This window comes from Pseudomyrmex gracilis, unplaced genomic scaffold (genome assembly GCF_002006095.1).
Source record: "Pseudomyrmex gracilis isolate BER0280 unplaced genomic scaffold, ASM200609v1 scaffold_1, whole genome shotgun sequence".
In the NCBI taxonomy this organism is placed as follows: Eukaryota; Metazoa; Arthropoda; class Insecta; order Hymenoptera; family Formicidae; genus Pseudomyrmex; species Pseudomyrmex gracilis.
Genome location: NW_018020585.1, coordinates 1221013 through 1238712, shown reverse-complemented (window position 1 = coordinate 1238712; position 17700 = coordinate 1221013). Strand labels below are relative to the sequence as shown.

General features: G+C 36.6%; 1 protein-coding gene across 6 annotated transcripts; it reads right to left on the bottom strand.

Moving 5' to 3' along the window:
* Positions 1 to 11177: 11177 nt before the first annotated feature.
* Positions 11178 to 16293, bottom strand: LOC109852387 (acyl-CoA Delta(11) desaturase-like). 6 transcript variants are annotated; one of them, XM_020423507.1, is made up of 8 exons: positions 16044 to 16293; positions 15095 to 15289; positions 14530 to 14902; positions 13818 to 14023; positions 13343 to 13473; positions 12968 to 13173; positions 12710 to 12889; positions 11178 to 12555 (listed from the first exon to the last, which is right to left on the bottom strand). In XM_020423507.1, the coding sequence occupies exons 4-8, from the start codon at positions 14011 to 14013 to the stop codon at positions 12288 to 12290; spliced, it is 981 nt and encodes a 326-aa protein (XP_020279096.1). In that variant the 5' UTR covers positions 14014 to 14023; positions 14530 to 14902; positions 15095 to 15289; positions 16044 to 16293; the 3' UTR covers positions 11178 to 12287. The 6 variants fall into 6 exon arrangements, with proteins under 6 accessions (XP_020279096.1, XP_020279113.1, XP_020279122.1 ...); XM_020423524.1 differs by having other exon boundaries at positions 14740 to 14902; XM_020423533.1 differs by having other exon boundaries at positions 15110 to 15289.
* Positions 16294 to 17700: the final 1407 nt, after the last annotated feature.

The following is a 17700-nucleotide window of genomic DNA, read 5'->3' as shown; positions in this document are numbered from 1 at the left end:
CTCACAGTATGAAGGGTGTGTGTCCACAAAGCTAGCCATTTGCTAGGTAACAGACTGCACTCTCGCTTTGGGAGACTCTTCATTGTCGCAACGTTGCGAATATAAGTGTCCGCGCGTAAGATCGATAATTCTAAAATCGAATATCTGTACGCGCGATGGATAGATAGTTTTACGTCAAAATGACAAAGCTGTGAAAAATATCTAAGTGTCAATAAAAAATGACCAAGTAAAACTCACAAATAAAAGTTAATACATGAAACATTTCTAGAGAATTGCTCAATATTCACAAAAGTGTATAAATAAAAATTACTGATATTACAAAATATTAATATTAGGATTAGAAATAATATTAGTTATTAAATCTAACGTTATGAGAACAAAATATTCGACACGATATGCAAAATATTTTCAAGTCGAAATATTTTCAATCAAAGTTTTGAAAGGATCTTTAAGTAGGGTCTGCTATTTAGGTCCATATCTGTTATATTTATATACCATTTCAGTACGTGTGCAAAAGAATGTCTTCAAGTCAGAGGAAGTTAAAAAAAAAATAATCGTACTGCAAAAATATATAAGTTGAAATTCAAATATTACGCGGTAGTTAAGTTCCGTGTTGTAATGTTGAAAGAGAAGCAACTGGCGTGAGTATCGCGACCGCGTCTTGCAGCGTGGGGAAACAGAGACTGGTAGGTTCCTAGTCGTTACGGATAAGCACATCCGGCAATTTTATATATATTTTCTATTGGTTATATATTCCGCGTACAAAAGATTTTCTGGATTGAGATTAATGATGTATGTAAGAAATTGTCACGTAATGATTGTAGCCCGTATTTGTTAGGGTGATTGTCACGTCGCAGAACCAGAGAAAATCGCAAGAACGATTAACGTGTAAGTCTGTAATGGAATTTTCTTCAAAATCGTTTTTTGCCTACCTTCTCAATTAACTGTCGAGATCATTTGCAACGTGTCGCGCGAATTGATTAATCGATTTTTTTTGTAATAATAACAAGAGGGTTAATCGTTTGCGACAAGATCGACCGGTTGATACTTGGCGATCAAGCCATTCATGGAAGTACGATCCGCTTGACTCGTGCTCGACCAACAAATCTCCATTTCTTTCTCCTCACGGCGATATTCTACGTACACGCCTGTACCTGCCACATTCGAAAAGAACAAAAAAAAAAAAAAATAAAGAAATAAATAAAACGCGAGAGGTGCGTCCTACGTGATCGCCCGACGTGCGACTGCATGGGCGTCGAGCTCACGAAGAAGGGCTTACGTCTCGGCGAGAGAAAAGCGAGAGACGATACGTGGGAGTCGGCTCGATTGGCTCAATGGTGTGTGCTGTGTGTGCGCGCGCGTTTCTCCTTCCGATTCCTTTAATAAACTCGTTACATCGCACGATACGCACGATCGTCAGGAAAAACAATGACTTTCCGCTTGAGAAATTTGTTAATTTCGAGAAAACCGCGTTTATATGTGTGTATTTATAGCGATGCCAGCTGCCATTACGCTCTTTGATCTAGATTGCCGCGCGCATTTGCATTCGCGTCAGCATAGATGCAATCGTGAGCTTTATTCTCGTACAGGAAGAGGGAATAAATTCTCATCTTCCGCCGCGTTACGTGCTGCGATTAAGTTTTCCAGCCATGTAATGTTGCGACCACGCTGCGCTTTCCGACGGTGGTCCTTTAAAGGTGATTTATAATGGGGGCGTGTGTGTGTCACAAAGAAGCACTTGCCGATCAGTAACGCAGGTATTTGGCAAGGTGTGGGTTTCTTGAAAGGGAAGAAGCGCTCGCGCGATTAGACACTTGGATGACATTCCACACAATGCAGCCGAGCGCAGCGTGGGGTGGTCGACATGTGTAATTTGAGGCCAATCTCGGTCATACGTAGGCGTGTCGAAAATGTGGGCTATCTTCGAAAATAATAAACCTTGATGCGCCATATTTTTTAAGCAGAATCTCAAATTACGATGTGTCTGTCAATGCAATTAATCAATTCATTTGTTTTCAAATATCTAACATAGAATTGACGGTTTCAGATGTCACTGGAAACATATATTTTTTGATTGGAGTTAAAAATTCTTATTTTTATATCGCATATATATGTTTCAATCTGCGGTAGTTTCAGGAAAATTTGCGCAGCCCACGCGCGACGCTCGACTTCGCAAATTTTTTCCATCAAGTCTGGCGGGGTCGAGAACCGACGATCGTGGAAAAAACATAGCTCGTCTAACGGCGGCGTATCCGTAAGAAGCGCCGAGCGACTTTGGTGTCGAGCCGGCGCGAGATGGTCGTGTCGGCGCGCCGCCGCAACGCGAGAGAGTTCCACGGCTGCATCCGCGCGTGCTATCGCGATTCGGTCGTTCGCAACACGCGCGCCTTTTGTCGCGAACACAAGGGGCTTCACTGTGAAAGGTCCTTCCACCATCGGTTCTATCTCTCTTTCTCTTTCTGGCTTTGCTCACGACGATCTCGGGGAGAAAATTCAATTAGCTCCGCCACGAGGCTAGATCGCCGCCCGCGCCGCTGCAGCTGCAATCGGCAGATAAGCCTCGCGAGTGCACGCACATCGGCCGACAATGCGAAACGTGTGTGCGCACATGTAAAGAGCGTTGCGTCTCGTAAAGCAGCACGGTCTTATCGTGACATGCAAAAGGTACGAACCACATCGAGCGCCGACCTGTCGCGCCAGGAAGCTCTCGTGACGAATATTTTCGTGCAACATCGCCCCCGGACGTCTCCTGTTTTACGATGAAAAATATGATACGCAAGATTTGTATTATACTGGGGGATAATGCAAGGTTTTATCGATATACTCTTCGCGATATGAAAATCTATAACGGCCGGCAAACATCAAGATCCTTCGGATAACAAAAGTTTCCGAAGAAAATAGAAGACGCTCGAATGTCGATAGAAATAATTCACACACATATTCAAAAAAAACTATTTAAGCACAATCTCACATCTAATTAAAACTAATTTACTTTAATTAAATGTTTTCGAGCTGCTACTTAATTAGAATTTAATTTGAATTAATCTAACAATAAGACAATTCACTCTCATTCAAAATTTTATTTAAATAATTACACAGATATAATGTCAGGACACAGGATGAGCGAATGTGAAAGTATGCATAATTACTTGCGACGATGTTGCACAGTGAAACGTCGCAATCACATTTTTCATCATTTTCAAGCTAAGTGACGTAACAAACTTAAATGGGAGGGAAGGGGATTACATAGCATTACCGCCAAGTCTGCCTAGCGGTTTACCAGTTTAGCCTATGGAACCTGTTTAGGTACTCGTCGATAATACCATACAATTTAACCTCGTTACATCACTTAGACGGAAAGTGATGAAAAATGTGATCGAAATGTTACATTGAAACATTGTCACCTCCATTGTAATCTCCGATCCTTTCACGGTCCAGAGTTTACATTGATTTTATCGATAAGTATAATTATTTGCAATATTTTTATTTAAATGACCATAAAGACAGGACGCGTTATCTCGTACGCAAATTCGTTCCGCGAAGTCGATCTACTCGAGAACCACTGAAGGAGACGCGAGAGAGGAAATCGGAACCATGGTGGTCAGTCACTTCAGCCGTGTACATGTGACCAGTGAGTACGACGAGCATGATGGACTTTGTAGTGTGCGCAGAATGCTATGGAACTTTGGTAGTAACGGCGGTCCAGCCCGTTCGATCCCATGGTGTAGCATTACTTTCCCACAGGCGAGGTTCCTCCTTCGTGCGCGCGCGATTCTTTCCAGTCCTGCGTCTATCGTGCACCTGTACACGGTGATTTCTGCGTGTATGCGTGCACGAAGGGGACAGCGAGGAGAAGACGGAGCGTGTATCTCACCTTGCGAGACGAACCTGTTGTTGTTCGTCAGTCCGCCGAAACCGAAGATCGACGTAACCGAGTGTTACCCTCTTGAAAACTAATTTTCACCTTCTCGAGTCAGCAATTTCGGTACAGTGTAGGAAGAGTCGGGACCAAAATGATGTCTCACAAAGGGAAAAAATAAGGATTCCGGAAGTGAAAAGGGTAGAATTATTATAACTGTTGTGACTTTCTTTTGTTGAAGTGTTGTAACAACAGAGCAAGCGACATTCCGCAACACGTGGGATTTATTTTGAAAAAACTTGTTGTATTTGAAATTTACGGAGTAAAAACTATATCATTGGAATATATATGCGATATGTAAACGCAACATCCGTAGGAAATAGTGGTGCAAGTAATCGATAACCGTGGAGTATACACATTGGAGTTCCTTTCTAAGTACGTGGGACACAGAACTGTTCCGGAAACGAGCTGCGTCACGCAGAACGGAAGCTGGAACCTTGCCGCATCATGGAATCGCCATTAAAGTCACATCGATTGCGGTCATTGTGAATCCTCGATCCAAAAGAAAGAACAATAATTGTCAGCGTACAAATAATACGCATGTTAATATTGTCTTTTTCTTATATCTTTCTTACGTTTTAAAGATAAAAATTTAACTTTTTCACTTTTTTATCTTCTTACGCATTAGAGATAAATATTAAATTTTCTTTTAAAACTAAAAAAAATTTTTTATCTACTTCTTTACAAAAAGTTTTTTGTATGCTGATAGAAGATCATTTAAATCTCATTAACGAAATGAGGATGCAGCAAGAATCGTTCCCTTTGTCTCTTAACAAAAATAAATCTGAAAACAAATTTTTGTGGTTCCTCACATTCCACGCGCGATAACACGCGAGCTGGTAAACATCAGGAAACGGTGTATAGAATCCGGGAATCAAAACCTGTGACAGTCGCATACACGAAGCTTGGTTCACAAGATGAACATTTATCTTGAACTCGGTGGAACACAGAGTTCTTTTTGTATGAAAAGTTTGCTCTCCGTATCTTTCAACTCTTTTAACAACACCGACATCAGCACGAAATGTTCGAGATAGCATCATCATCACTACATGCTATGTGTTGTATATTATTCCTTGATTATTAAAAAATAAGAAATCTCTTATATAAATTTCTGTAATGTAACAACTTCAACTTTATTTAAAACAAAAAAAAAAGATTTAAGATAAAGTCGTTTCCAAGCTCAGGTGTATAGTATCAGCTGTTCATCTTTTCCTTGTTAAACCTGTGAGTCTCAAGAAACTTTTGCAGCTGGTAAACCAAAATATCCTAGTCATCCTACGAAGCTTCTTCCTTAATTATTGATTTCCGTTGATTTGGTACGTAATGTAAAACAAAACCAACTACATTAGATTCAAAATAATGCTGTATTGTACTATCTCTCTAATAATTAATCAATTATTTCCTACCTCACACTGGCAATGATTTGGGAGTGGTTGCGCACATTTAGGTCAGTTCCTATAAGTACTCCTCAGGGTGATTGACTTATGTACATTATTACACGCTTCGTGAACTTACGGATTTCTTAAGACGATTGACAAAAGATAACGAGAAGCAGCAAAGAAATAAATGATGCGATCGTTTTTAACAGACCGGAAAAATTATAATCCGAAAAAAATATTGGTACACGTTAATCACAGTTTAAAAATTACGTTTTTTTTTATTCGTGACAAGAGTTTGATTTTTGCTTCTCGTGTTAGGATTTTATTTTATTGACCTAGAATTGATCTTGTTACTTGATTGTTATTTGTAAATCGCGCGTTTATACATATATTATAATGTAGGAAATAAATACAATGTTAAAAATATGTTAAGGAAAAATAATTTGTAAAAAAGTTATTTTGCGTAGACAAGAACATTGTGCATGACGAATAAACTGTGACTAACAGGTAACTCATATTGTAAACAGTCCATAGAACGTCGAGAAATGTTCTCAGACAATGGATGTTGCACAGAACATAAATCCTCTCCGTCTATCATGATCAAGAGTCGTATGTCACAACGCCGTTTATAAATTCCACAACACACGTACTTTATCATCCAATGATTAAAGTAAGAATCTGTTCATTGTACATGCGACACTCTGCGTAATATAATCACATGTAATTAAGTAAACAGCTCTTTAACAAATAAATAAAATATTATATATAATAATATTATAATAATAAAAGAAACATCATATATCTTATTATTTACATACGCAACTTTACAATTTTTAAGTTTTAAGACTAATGATCTTAATTAAAGCGCACACATAAAAAGTAATCAAATAGACTTTGTAATTAAAGCCTACATTGTGTAAGCATATTTTTAGACCGTAGTTATTAGGGAAATGACGTTAAATTAAATTAGCTTCACCTTGCTGTCACGAGGGATGAAGAATAAGGGTGTCCACACACACGTGCGCGTGTCGTGCAACAAACACCGCACCCTCGAAAGCCGCGCCCTAATCCAGGCGCGGCCTAACATTGCACTTTCCACCCTAGCGATGTGCTATTAGTCTGTGTTTCCACGTGATAAAACACTTCGATATGATTATACCAAGCAAGTCGCGATGAAAGACGAAGCGACGGATTGATAGTCATGTTCGTGGAAAAAGTTAGAGAAGGTTCGTGAGATAGGAAAAATGATAGCGGAATTGCGTTACGGTATAGCGGGAGAACATGCAAAGTCATATAAGTATTGTATCGTACTTTCATGGCGTAATCAACCATAAAGCTAATTACATATCACACTTATATCATACCTTGTTCTTGCTTCTGCCACTACATTTTACGTACGTCACGGTAAGAACGGTGAATGGAGATCGGAATTCAACTGGATCTTAGCATAAAACTCGTTCGCTGATCCCGTGATCTCATTGACTTCACCTTATTGCATTAAATGTTCTGATTGTTCAAGACAAGCCAGTTGGACATTTTACACACGTTTTTTTTTAATTTTATATAAGGGTGGTCTATTTTATCGTTTTGATCTAATCTTCATCTGCCATTACAAAACTTCACTCTTCCGCGTGGCTAATGTACGTATAATTGTATTCTGTTGGAATTGCTATTATCCAGAGACGCATAATTTCCGGTCTCTAGTTCCTGGAGAAAAAAAAATGCAGTATCAGATGTAAAATAAGAGAAACGATCTCAGTGCGGAGTAGAAACTTAATTAGTGCGAGTGCGCTTTATTTTTAATTAATCATCTCGCGGAGTTACTTTCTTTATCTCGCTGAGATCGAATCTTCCTTCGTCAAACATTTTCACTCGTTTCAGGAAACAACGCCACGTACTTCCGCTACTTCCGCAACGCGGCCTCGATTTCGTGACGAACAATAACGGTCTGATCTGTTTTACGTGGTCTTGCCGTGCATTTCCGGCACGACGTCGGCGCTTAATTCGTTTCCGGCGGAACCACACCTATCAAACCATAACGAAATAAAATGGAAATTTGCCATTTTCTCGGACAACTTTGATCTAGTTTTGTGCCACGTAATTATATACGCCTACACACATTGTCATACATTTATTTTCAAGTTTGAATTTTATAATGTCACGATAGTTACACGTGCTATATACTAAAAAATTAAATTTGTTTTCATTCTTTTAGATGATGTAATTAATTTAAATGTTACTTATGTTAATTAAATTTTATTGATTATCATACATCTTTCTTACTTTCTTACCAGCTAATATATAAAGTTCTCAGAGAACCGCACAAGTTGTCGCAACTTCCTACTATCATTTCGTGCCTCGCTGCGAATTGCGCTAGCGATCGTCGGCTTGGGTTGCGTCTACGCACTTGCGTTACTGGATTGTACTCGCGTACCCACGCGCACGATTGTAGAAGCCCGCGCCAAGCTACACGACTGCGGCGTATGGGCACAAAAATATTGTGCAATGTGGCGAGGCGAGGCTCGCGCGTATCCGACAAACGGGAGCAGAATTTCCGCTAAACGGAGAGGAGGACACTTTTAACAATTGGTGGCTCGTGGAGAAACAAAAGCCATACAACGTTCTCTCTCTCTCTCTCTCTTTGTCACTTTCGAAGATAACGGTATACCGGGAAGAAGATACACAAGAGCGACTGGAGTAACACGCGTTGCCATGATGCTCTCATGCAAATATACAAGAATTTCCATTAATATCCGTGAACAGCTTGTAAATAAATTACGAACATAGCGTCGAGTGCGATGAGATCAGTTTTGCAATCAGACGAATGGCATAACTTTCAGTAAACTTTTTCTCAATCTTCATATTTTGCAGTCAGTTTTTTAAAGTAAGTTTTAAAAAGTAAAATATCTTAAAATATACACTAAACTAAACTAGTAATAACTTTTTATGCAACTTTCAAATAATTTTTATTGCAAGATATCGCTGACTGATAACGTGCTCTTTATACAAGATGCATTAACGAGAAGAAGCATAATGAAACAATGTACTTTTCGTTGATTGGCTGGGAATTTCCGATTTTTTTAAGCTTAATTTGATTTAACGGTGAGAAAAATCTTCGTTGCGATAACTATGGAGAGAAAGTCGCGAGAATTATGAGAGACCAGTAATCTAATTAAATCGATTTACCTTTGGCAACTTTCGTAATTGCCTTACAAACTATAAGTTTTATTTTGGCTTATGCAAGGACTAATTGCGTCAGGTTTACGTTGTAAGTACTAAAATAAATATCTGCCGCTGTGTGCGATTTATCGTCGGAGAATTACACGGCTTGTAGGACCTAATGGAAAGCAAACATCGGTGATCCGCAGCTGGATTTACGAGCATTTATATGTGACAACGCTCAGAGTTGCGTGTTGAGAGTTGCAGTCATGCGTTTTGTCACGTTCAGGGACAATTTGTTTGACTGTAAACGTTCTCCAGAGACAATGAACACGCGCCGATAGGAGATAAATCACTCGGCAGTCGCTAATCTCTTACTTAAATCATTGTTCCAGAATCCGTCTGAACTATTGTTTAGCGACTCTAAAATCTATGAGTTATTGTCCTAGTAAAATATAAAATATAAAATAGTGAGAGAGAGAAGTGGAAAAACAACACGTGACTAAAGTCAAGTGACAGGGAAAAGGGTAAAAAAGAGAATATTATATATATTATATGTAATATTCTATATTTATATATACTACACACACATACGCATATATGTATATATATATATATATATATATATACCGTAATCACGTGACTGAAGTCAGTAACACCGCCGCGGTCGCGTGGCCGAGGTCAGTGACTCCACCGCAGTCGCGCGACCGAGGTCATTGACCCCGCCGCGGTCAGTGACCCTCCCCCCCACCAAGGCCGCGCGGCCGAGGTCAGTGACATTACTGTAGTATGTATATAATACATATAATACAATATAAAGTATAATATTATAAATATATAATAAATTATATGTATAATATAATTATAAATAATATTACATATTTATAATTATATGCAATTTATAATTATATGTATAATAAATTATATGTATAATATGTATTATTTAATGTTATATATAATATAAATTACAGTCACGTTATTCTTGTTCTCTTTGAATGAATCGAACATTTTCTCAAGTTGGCCCCGATCAAGCTGATCGCGTGTAAAGTCATTCAAATGATTCATTCTGTAACAAATTAAGTTCCGTTCTATATCATTAAGTAATGAGATCGATTTTTTACGATGAAAGAAAGAGAGAAAATAAAAGTGCAAGTTTTTACTTTCATTCATACTGTAAATATTTTAAACATCTTAAGGATTTCCTAATATTTATCAGAAACTAAACGTTATTAATAATAAATTATTAATAATACAATCTTTTGCTTCTATTTCTTAATCTCCTTCAGAAACACATCTCATATACACTTTCTAAATCAGCACTTTCGATTTTCTTTAACGTATCTATACCGTTTTTGTAATTTCTTTAAAAACGTTTTTATATAATATCCTGTCAATGTTGGAAATACAAATTTTTTACTCACTACGTCATCTATGAATAACTGATTTCTATTTCACACTAGAAGTAATAACGTGTAAGCATGACATAAGTAATATTATAATAAATACAATATAAAACCGATTGATATCGAGCGTGTATCAAATGTTCACTGGCGAGATAGATTCTGAAACACGTTGCCCGCATTCTCTACGAGAGCACATTAATTATCACCACTTAATATTTCAGGATACCGTGAAGTTACGATCGAGTTTTCACTGCAGTTATGCAGTTCCGGCGAAGGCGTATTTGCTCGGTATGCTGAAAATATCACACTCTTGCGTCTGGTATGAATTTAATATTTCCGGTAGCCACAAGTTGCAGACTTTTCCGCGCAATTTCTTTCATTCGCGATTCATGACTCGCGCTCCGGCGAAACAACTAGAGAAAATTGAATGCTTCTGTTCGCCTAACTGACAGACAAATAATAAGAGAAAGCAGAGCGCTACGAAATAACAATAAGAAAATAAAATTGGTTATAACTAATTTGTACTATTTGTATACATTGTAAAAGCTTTCAAAATTTATTAACTTTGCGATTATAAACAAAAATTTACAAATATAAATGTGCATAGTTAATGTTTAATATAATATATTTCATAACATTTATTTATATGTGTCTAAAGTTTTTATTTTTTGTACATGTATTTTATGTGTGTGTTCTGTCACACAGTTTGTTTTGCATTTAAAAGTCTGAATCTATCGACGACAGATTTCAGAGACTGTCCTCAGTGTTTCGACACTCATACCGTAGAACTGGCGGCGCGTGACCGTCTCGTGCGACCTCGACGAACCGAGACTAGTCTCATCGATTCTCGATCTTCAACATTCTTTCGATCTTACATATACGTACATATAAGCAGAGAGAAGAATAAGAGTGGCCACGGCCATAAGAGAATGTGTAATCACTTTTCGTGGACATGGTTCTATTCTGTGCTGAGAACACGAACGTGTAGTGGGGATACGTACACAAGCGAGAACCGCCGTCCGTGTGGGCTCGTGGAAGAGTGCAGACATATGTTAATGTGTGACGGCGGTTCTCGCTTGTGCGTATCTCCACCACGTCGGTGTTCTCATAGCACGGAATAGAACCATATCCACGAAAAGTGATTACACATTCTCTTATGGCCGTGGTCGCTCTCATTCTTCTCTCTGATATAAGCCATGATCCCGTTTTCAGTTATCTTGTCGTAACTTTATTCGATGTGCCATGCGAGACTCGTCTCAGTGTCTCTCATTAACGTGATCCGGCTTGTAAGAATTTTTCTAACAATAAGAAAGTAAGTGGAATGGAAATTGTCATTTATTTTTGTTTAGTAGTATCACATATGAAACCGTAGCATTTACCGTACGTAAAAAACGGTATTGTAAAAATTTCTCACCTAACGGAATAGCGAGAAAATAGTCAGAAAATTTAGTGCAAATTACAAAACAATCGTCTGCTGATGGGATCATAACTGATCCGTACATGTTGGCAATATTTTTACCGTATATATATATTTACGATTGCAAACGTCTGTACAAAATAAACAAACGGTATCGCACATCTGCCGCGATATAACGTGGGAAGCGTCCTTCGCGTATAACGGCCTTCCTCTGAATCGCGTGAGAGAACCAAATTAAGTTCTTCATAACGTGAATATCAAGAAACACGGTAGTGCCTCGCGCCAAGTTCACGCACAACAAAGTCGCGTTTTTTCACAATGTTGAAAGTTTTTATGTTCTAAAAAGTTCATCCTAAAATGTGGAGAAGTTGATAAAAAGCTGTAATACTATTTATTGCATAATGTCAAAGCTTCGTCGCCATATAGTCCTACGAAAAGACACGATGATAATTTGTGGCAGGCTTTGCCGCAAGTCAGAACAGCGACAGTCACGATTTCGACAGAAGTAATGAATTTGCACGAAGAAAGTGGCACGTAGTTTTTGAATCACCGTGATACATCAGTACTTAAACTTGTTACTCTCCTTCGATACATCAAATAAACTAGGTTCACATTTTACAAGTATCATATCGCACTCATCTATACGAGATTCAACTTGGAATAAGTTTCAGAAACAATGCGTAGGTATTTGCGTATTGAAAAACAAAGAACTGTTTTTATTACAGTGTTTTACTATGTCCCTAGTATTTAAAAACGTAAATTCTTCACTGATTTATTACACACTTCACATCTAGAAATAGTTTGCTTTTGCTATGGGAACATCATATTTTTCAATGTTATTTTAGAGTAAACAAGAATTCAGAAATCATTTACAAATTATGTAAGATTTTTTTATCCCATACCATAAAATTTTAGATTTATTATTTTAATTATACATATTTTTTTGCATACCCATGTACATATACCAAGATAGATTCTTTCGAACTCATATATTTAATATATTTAATGTCTTATTCGAAACAGTTGCTGTTTTTGGTATCATTAGTGTCTTTGTTATTTCGAAGAATACGGTTTTTCACCATGTCGGGAGATGCGATTTTCAGGTCATAAGCCCACCCTATAAGGGCGAAGAAGTCAATAAAAGCTGTAGTAATATTCATCGAGTAATTTCCAAGCTCCGATGCTTTATAATCCCAAGGAAAGACGTGGTGATAATTGTGCCAACCTTCGCCGGTAGTCACAAAAGCGATAATCGCGTTTTCAACAGGAGTGATAGATCTGCGTAACAAAGATGTCATATTTGCACCACACTATTTGATTATAATCAGTAATTTTCATATAGTAAAACCGTTGATTAGATTTAATGGTGCTAAATAGGTTGCGCTAACTTATATTCGCGCAGAAAAAAGAAAAAACATTACGGATACGTTACTTGTCATATGGTTTCATTCCCCACATGTGAGCCACCGAGTTCACCAACCAAGTACCATGGAGAGTGATGCAATATCTGGTGACATTTCCGACAAATGAATACCATAGAGATTCGTTCCACATCAACCAGGGCACCATTACCGGCACGATAAAAAACACCGTCATTAAATAAAAATAATATCTACAAACAAAAATGAAAAAAATAATTTAGATACACCGTACAAAATACATTGACATGTAGGAGATATAAGTATCTTACTTTTCCTGAAAAGCCACAACAAAATCGCGTTTGAGATCGCTGAAATCGAGAAGAGTCATTTTTCTCGTGACTTCCGGATGCTTAGTTATTACAAGCCAACCCATGTGTGAAAAAAAGAACCCTCTGCGTGCGTTGTACGGATCCGCGTCGGTGTCGGTAAATTTGTGGTGCAGTCTGTGCTCTTGGGACCACTGAACAATGTGATGCTGAAAAATAAATAAGTCAAACCGACGATACTGTGATTTATTACGCAAAAATCTCACAACGTGTTTAACTGCTGTTAAGACAAAAGATAATTACCGACACACGAGAATTATCACAAAAAAATTAAATAAATAACAATAAAACTAAGAGAACAAATAATGCAAAACTTACTCCATAAGCAAGAGTTTGAAAAATCATCAGAATCACTCGTAGTGGCCATTTTGCTTTGTAAGCACGATGAGCCCATAGTCTATGAGAGCCAGCGGTAGTACCGATTATGGAAAGTACATAAATGACGAAGTCTGAGAAATGACAAATAATCGATCACACAACTTCTTACTTTAAGAAAGTGACTACGATGTCGCACACGATTGATAGATTACTACTTGTGTTTTTGTAAAATGGTCTTATCACAAGTAATGATTTCTCAGTCGATATGCAACTTTTACTGTTTTCCTGAATATAATCAATGTATTTAAGTCGCATTACCATTGTATCAAGATACGTAAATAACGACGAATCGCATAATCGTGGACGCATTTTCACCGACTTGACAAACTTTTTGTACAAACATTATAATTTTCTTAGAACATCGATACATCTTATAAATATCATTACGAACGAAGAAGAGACAAAAGTTACGTACACCACATAATCGTCCACTTGCTCATCCTTAAAATATGTAGCAATCCATAAAAAGAAATCGCATGAATGTACAGAAAAACAAAAACGCTTTCCCATATAATATTCCATTCGTAAGGTTTTGGCAATTCTTTTTTTGGTGCGGAATCGATCACAGTCTCATTGGTTTTTATTTCACGTAATACAGATTTCGATGCCATAGTGCACAAACTGAAATATATGAGAATAATCGAATTTATTCGATGAATTCTAGAATATAATTGTATACTATAGTCTACATTGAACCTCAATTCCTTTTTTTTTTATGTAGGAGTAAGAGAGAAAGTAGATCCTACTTTGACGCTGCTATACGTCCGAAATTTCTTTTTTTTCTGCTAAAGTTTTAAAGTAAGGTTCAATTCTCAGATCAGGCTGCGCATTGCAGGCTCTGATAGGCTCAAAATAGGCTCTGATAGACTCAAAGTAGGAGTAAGAAAAAAAGTAGATGCTACTTTGACGCTACTATACGTCCGAAATTTCCTTTTTTCAAAAATTGAGGTTCAATGTAGACGCTAAATTTCGACTCAGGATAACAATAATGATAATACGTAAGAACTATCGAGATAAATACGTGAACATTTTTGATAAAACAATATTCATTCAAATAACAATAATTATACAATTCTTAACCGAGCGCGGAAATGGCTGTCAAAACTGATTGAAGCAAAAAGACTCACCTTTGCAGAGAACAGTATCCCCAAAATTATATTAAAATATCGTTTGTGTCAAATGTGAGAATGAAATTGTACGAGCAAAAATAATCGAGATCACTGTGTGAATATTACGTGTTACGTGCTGATTGAAATTCGTGCACGTTTACACCGTACATGTACACGTAATATTTAAGTATGTATGACAGAAAACAAAAAAACAAATTTATATCATACTCTGTAGAAATAAACTTTTATCTACGCTGGTCGTCATCGAATCGAACACGGCTCTCCACTTACTGCCAATGTCCACTCCACTTGCACGCAGATAGCTTTTATATACTTTTCTACTTACAAGATGGCCGGCAGAACGAAATTAATGCAGCAAAAAAAACGTTTCCTAGAGAAAGAAAAATAATTTTTTTTGCAGCGGTTATTTCAATATAAAGATTAATTTACAATATATGTCGTTCCTAATACCGATGCGTAAATATTTTATAAATAAATACATCAAAATAATCTCACATACACACAGACAGAGCAAGAAAACAACTTATTTTTATACTTTATATACAACATGATACATACTAACTTGTTTTTTACATACTAACAGAAGAAGTTGTTTTGTCGGGACCACCTTTGTCCTCTATCACTGAATAAGTAACATATGATAATGCCATGTGAATATCTCCGTACTTAGTTTTGCAAATATAATTATTGCTTTGTATTCCCATACAGTACAAAACGTTTCAATAACATTGCAAACTTACATTGCAATCTTTCGATGCTGTATGGGTTATTAAAAGAATATTACTTGTGTTTTTTGTAAAATAATCTTATTACAAGTAATAATTTCTCAGTCGGCATGTAACTTTTACTGTTTTTTCTGAACGTATCAGTGTATTTAAATAAATATATCAATATATTTAAATAAATAAGTCGTATTATCATTGTATCAAGATACGTAAATTGCGACGATTTGCATAATTGCGGACGCATTAGAGTCGACTTGACAACTTTTTTGCACAAACTGTACTTTTTATAGAAAACCGATATCTCATAACCTCAGATAATTAAGATCGACTGAGCATGTTTTGCTAAGTCTGCAATAACATATTATACCAGTAGACAGCCAGCATTCAAACATTATCTGTTATTCCGATAACCTAATGTCGACAGAAAAGCAAAAACCAAAAAAAATATAAATGTATCATACCGTGATGCAATTATTATTGCATCAATTTCGCTGCGTGTTGCTATTATAACAATACATCATAATATATTATAACAATAATAATAATATGCAAAATTCAATTTATTTCGACATTGTGACGCAGATCCGAATATATAAAATATAAATGCTAATCTAAACGCTAAGTTTGTATAATAAGATAGCACGGAACACACAGATAAAAGTATCGAGACAAATACGTAAATTGTTCTAATGAAACACTACTCATTCAAATAACAATAGTTATAAAATTCTTAACCAAGCGCGGAAATGTGTGGCTGTCAAAACTAATTGAAGCAAAAAGTCTCACCTTTGCAGAGAACAGTATCCACAAAATTATAGTAAAATATCGTTCGTGTCAAATGTAGAATGAAATTGTACGAGCAAAAATAATCGAGATCACTGTGTGAATATTATGTGTTACGAACTGATTGAAATTCGTGCACGTTTACACCGTACATATACACGTAATATTTAAATATATGTAACAGTAACTTTATATCATACTCTCTAGAGACAAACTGTTATTTACGCTGGTCGTTATCGAGTCGAACGCGGTACTTCAACTACTATGTCAATTTGCTTGCATCGGATTGCTTTTATACAATTACTCCCAAGATGGCCGTTGAATTGAAATTAATGTAGCATGAAGAATTTCGGCTTTTAAATTGCAAATTGACAAAACGAAATTTAAATAGTCATGAGAGCCTTACGTTGAATGTTGCAAAATAAATAAATAAATAAATAAATAAATATATATATATATATATATATATATAAATATATATGTACAGGGTGTTTGACAATTAATGTAAAATCTCTCGTAGGCATGTAGAAAGAGTAAAACTGAGTCGAAAAGTCTTGAACCATTTTTGTCTATTACATATGATAAAGAAGTAATTATTGAATAAATCAAGCCAATCAGCGCCGACCTTTAGCCGGGCGCACGTCAGAACCACGTGCCTGGTGTGCGAAGCACTCACGCGGAGCACTCACGCACACCCAGGCACGTGGTTTTGATGTGCGCCCGGCTAAAGGTCGGCGTTAATTGGCTTGATTTATTCAATAATTACTTCTTTATCATATGTAATAGACAAAAATGGTTCAGGACTTTTCGACTCAGTTTTACTTTTTCTATGTGCCTACGAGAGATTTTACATTACTTGTCGGACACCTAGTATATATTTTTTTTTCATGTAAATTTTTACACGTCAGTTTGAAATAAAATTTTAATTCCTAAATTCATATAGAATGCTACTTTTATCACGTATATGAGGAATTCCCGTTTACTCTCTTAATTTTAGAATATTGCGAAAAAGATACTTTGACCAGAAGTCGAACTTTGAATCTCCGGCTTTCCGTGTCATCGCCTTCCCATTCGGCCACCGAGACACTTTGTTTCGCAATATTCACATATCAAAAAGTTCTAAAAATAACGCCAACTTCCACCAGCGTGAAATAACAATTCATAAAGACTTTCGGCTCTTAAGTTACAAACTGACAATGCGAAATTTAAATGAGGATTTCTCATATACGTTATGCAAAATACTATCCTATAGAACTTTAGGAATCGACTTTAAGAGTGGATTTCCATCAAAAAAAAATTTAGTCAAATTGTCGTTTATGCAATATCTATCAAACTAAATCAAAATATTCTATAAACTTGCAAAAAATTTGACAAACAATAATATGTATATCCCAAATAATTTTAAAAGAAGCGTATTTTTTGTGATATCTTCTACGGATCTGTTTGATTGATCTCACTCATTTTATTCTTCTCTTTCGTCATTTATTTTGTGGATTGCTCTCGGCTTTAAGACTGCAACGATCAAAAGCCAGTCACAACTGGTCGTGGCTCTAGCTTGTATAGAACTCTGAGAAAGGAAAGCGGCCTCCTCTCTTTGTCAGGTGAGTCTATTGTCTTCCTGGGATCGGATGGGAACAGCGGTCGTGGATACTGGATGTTT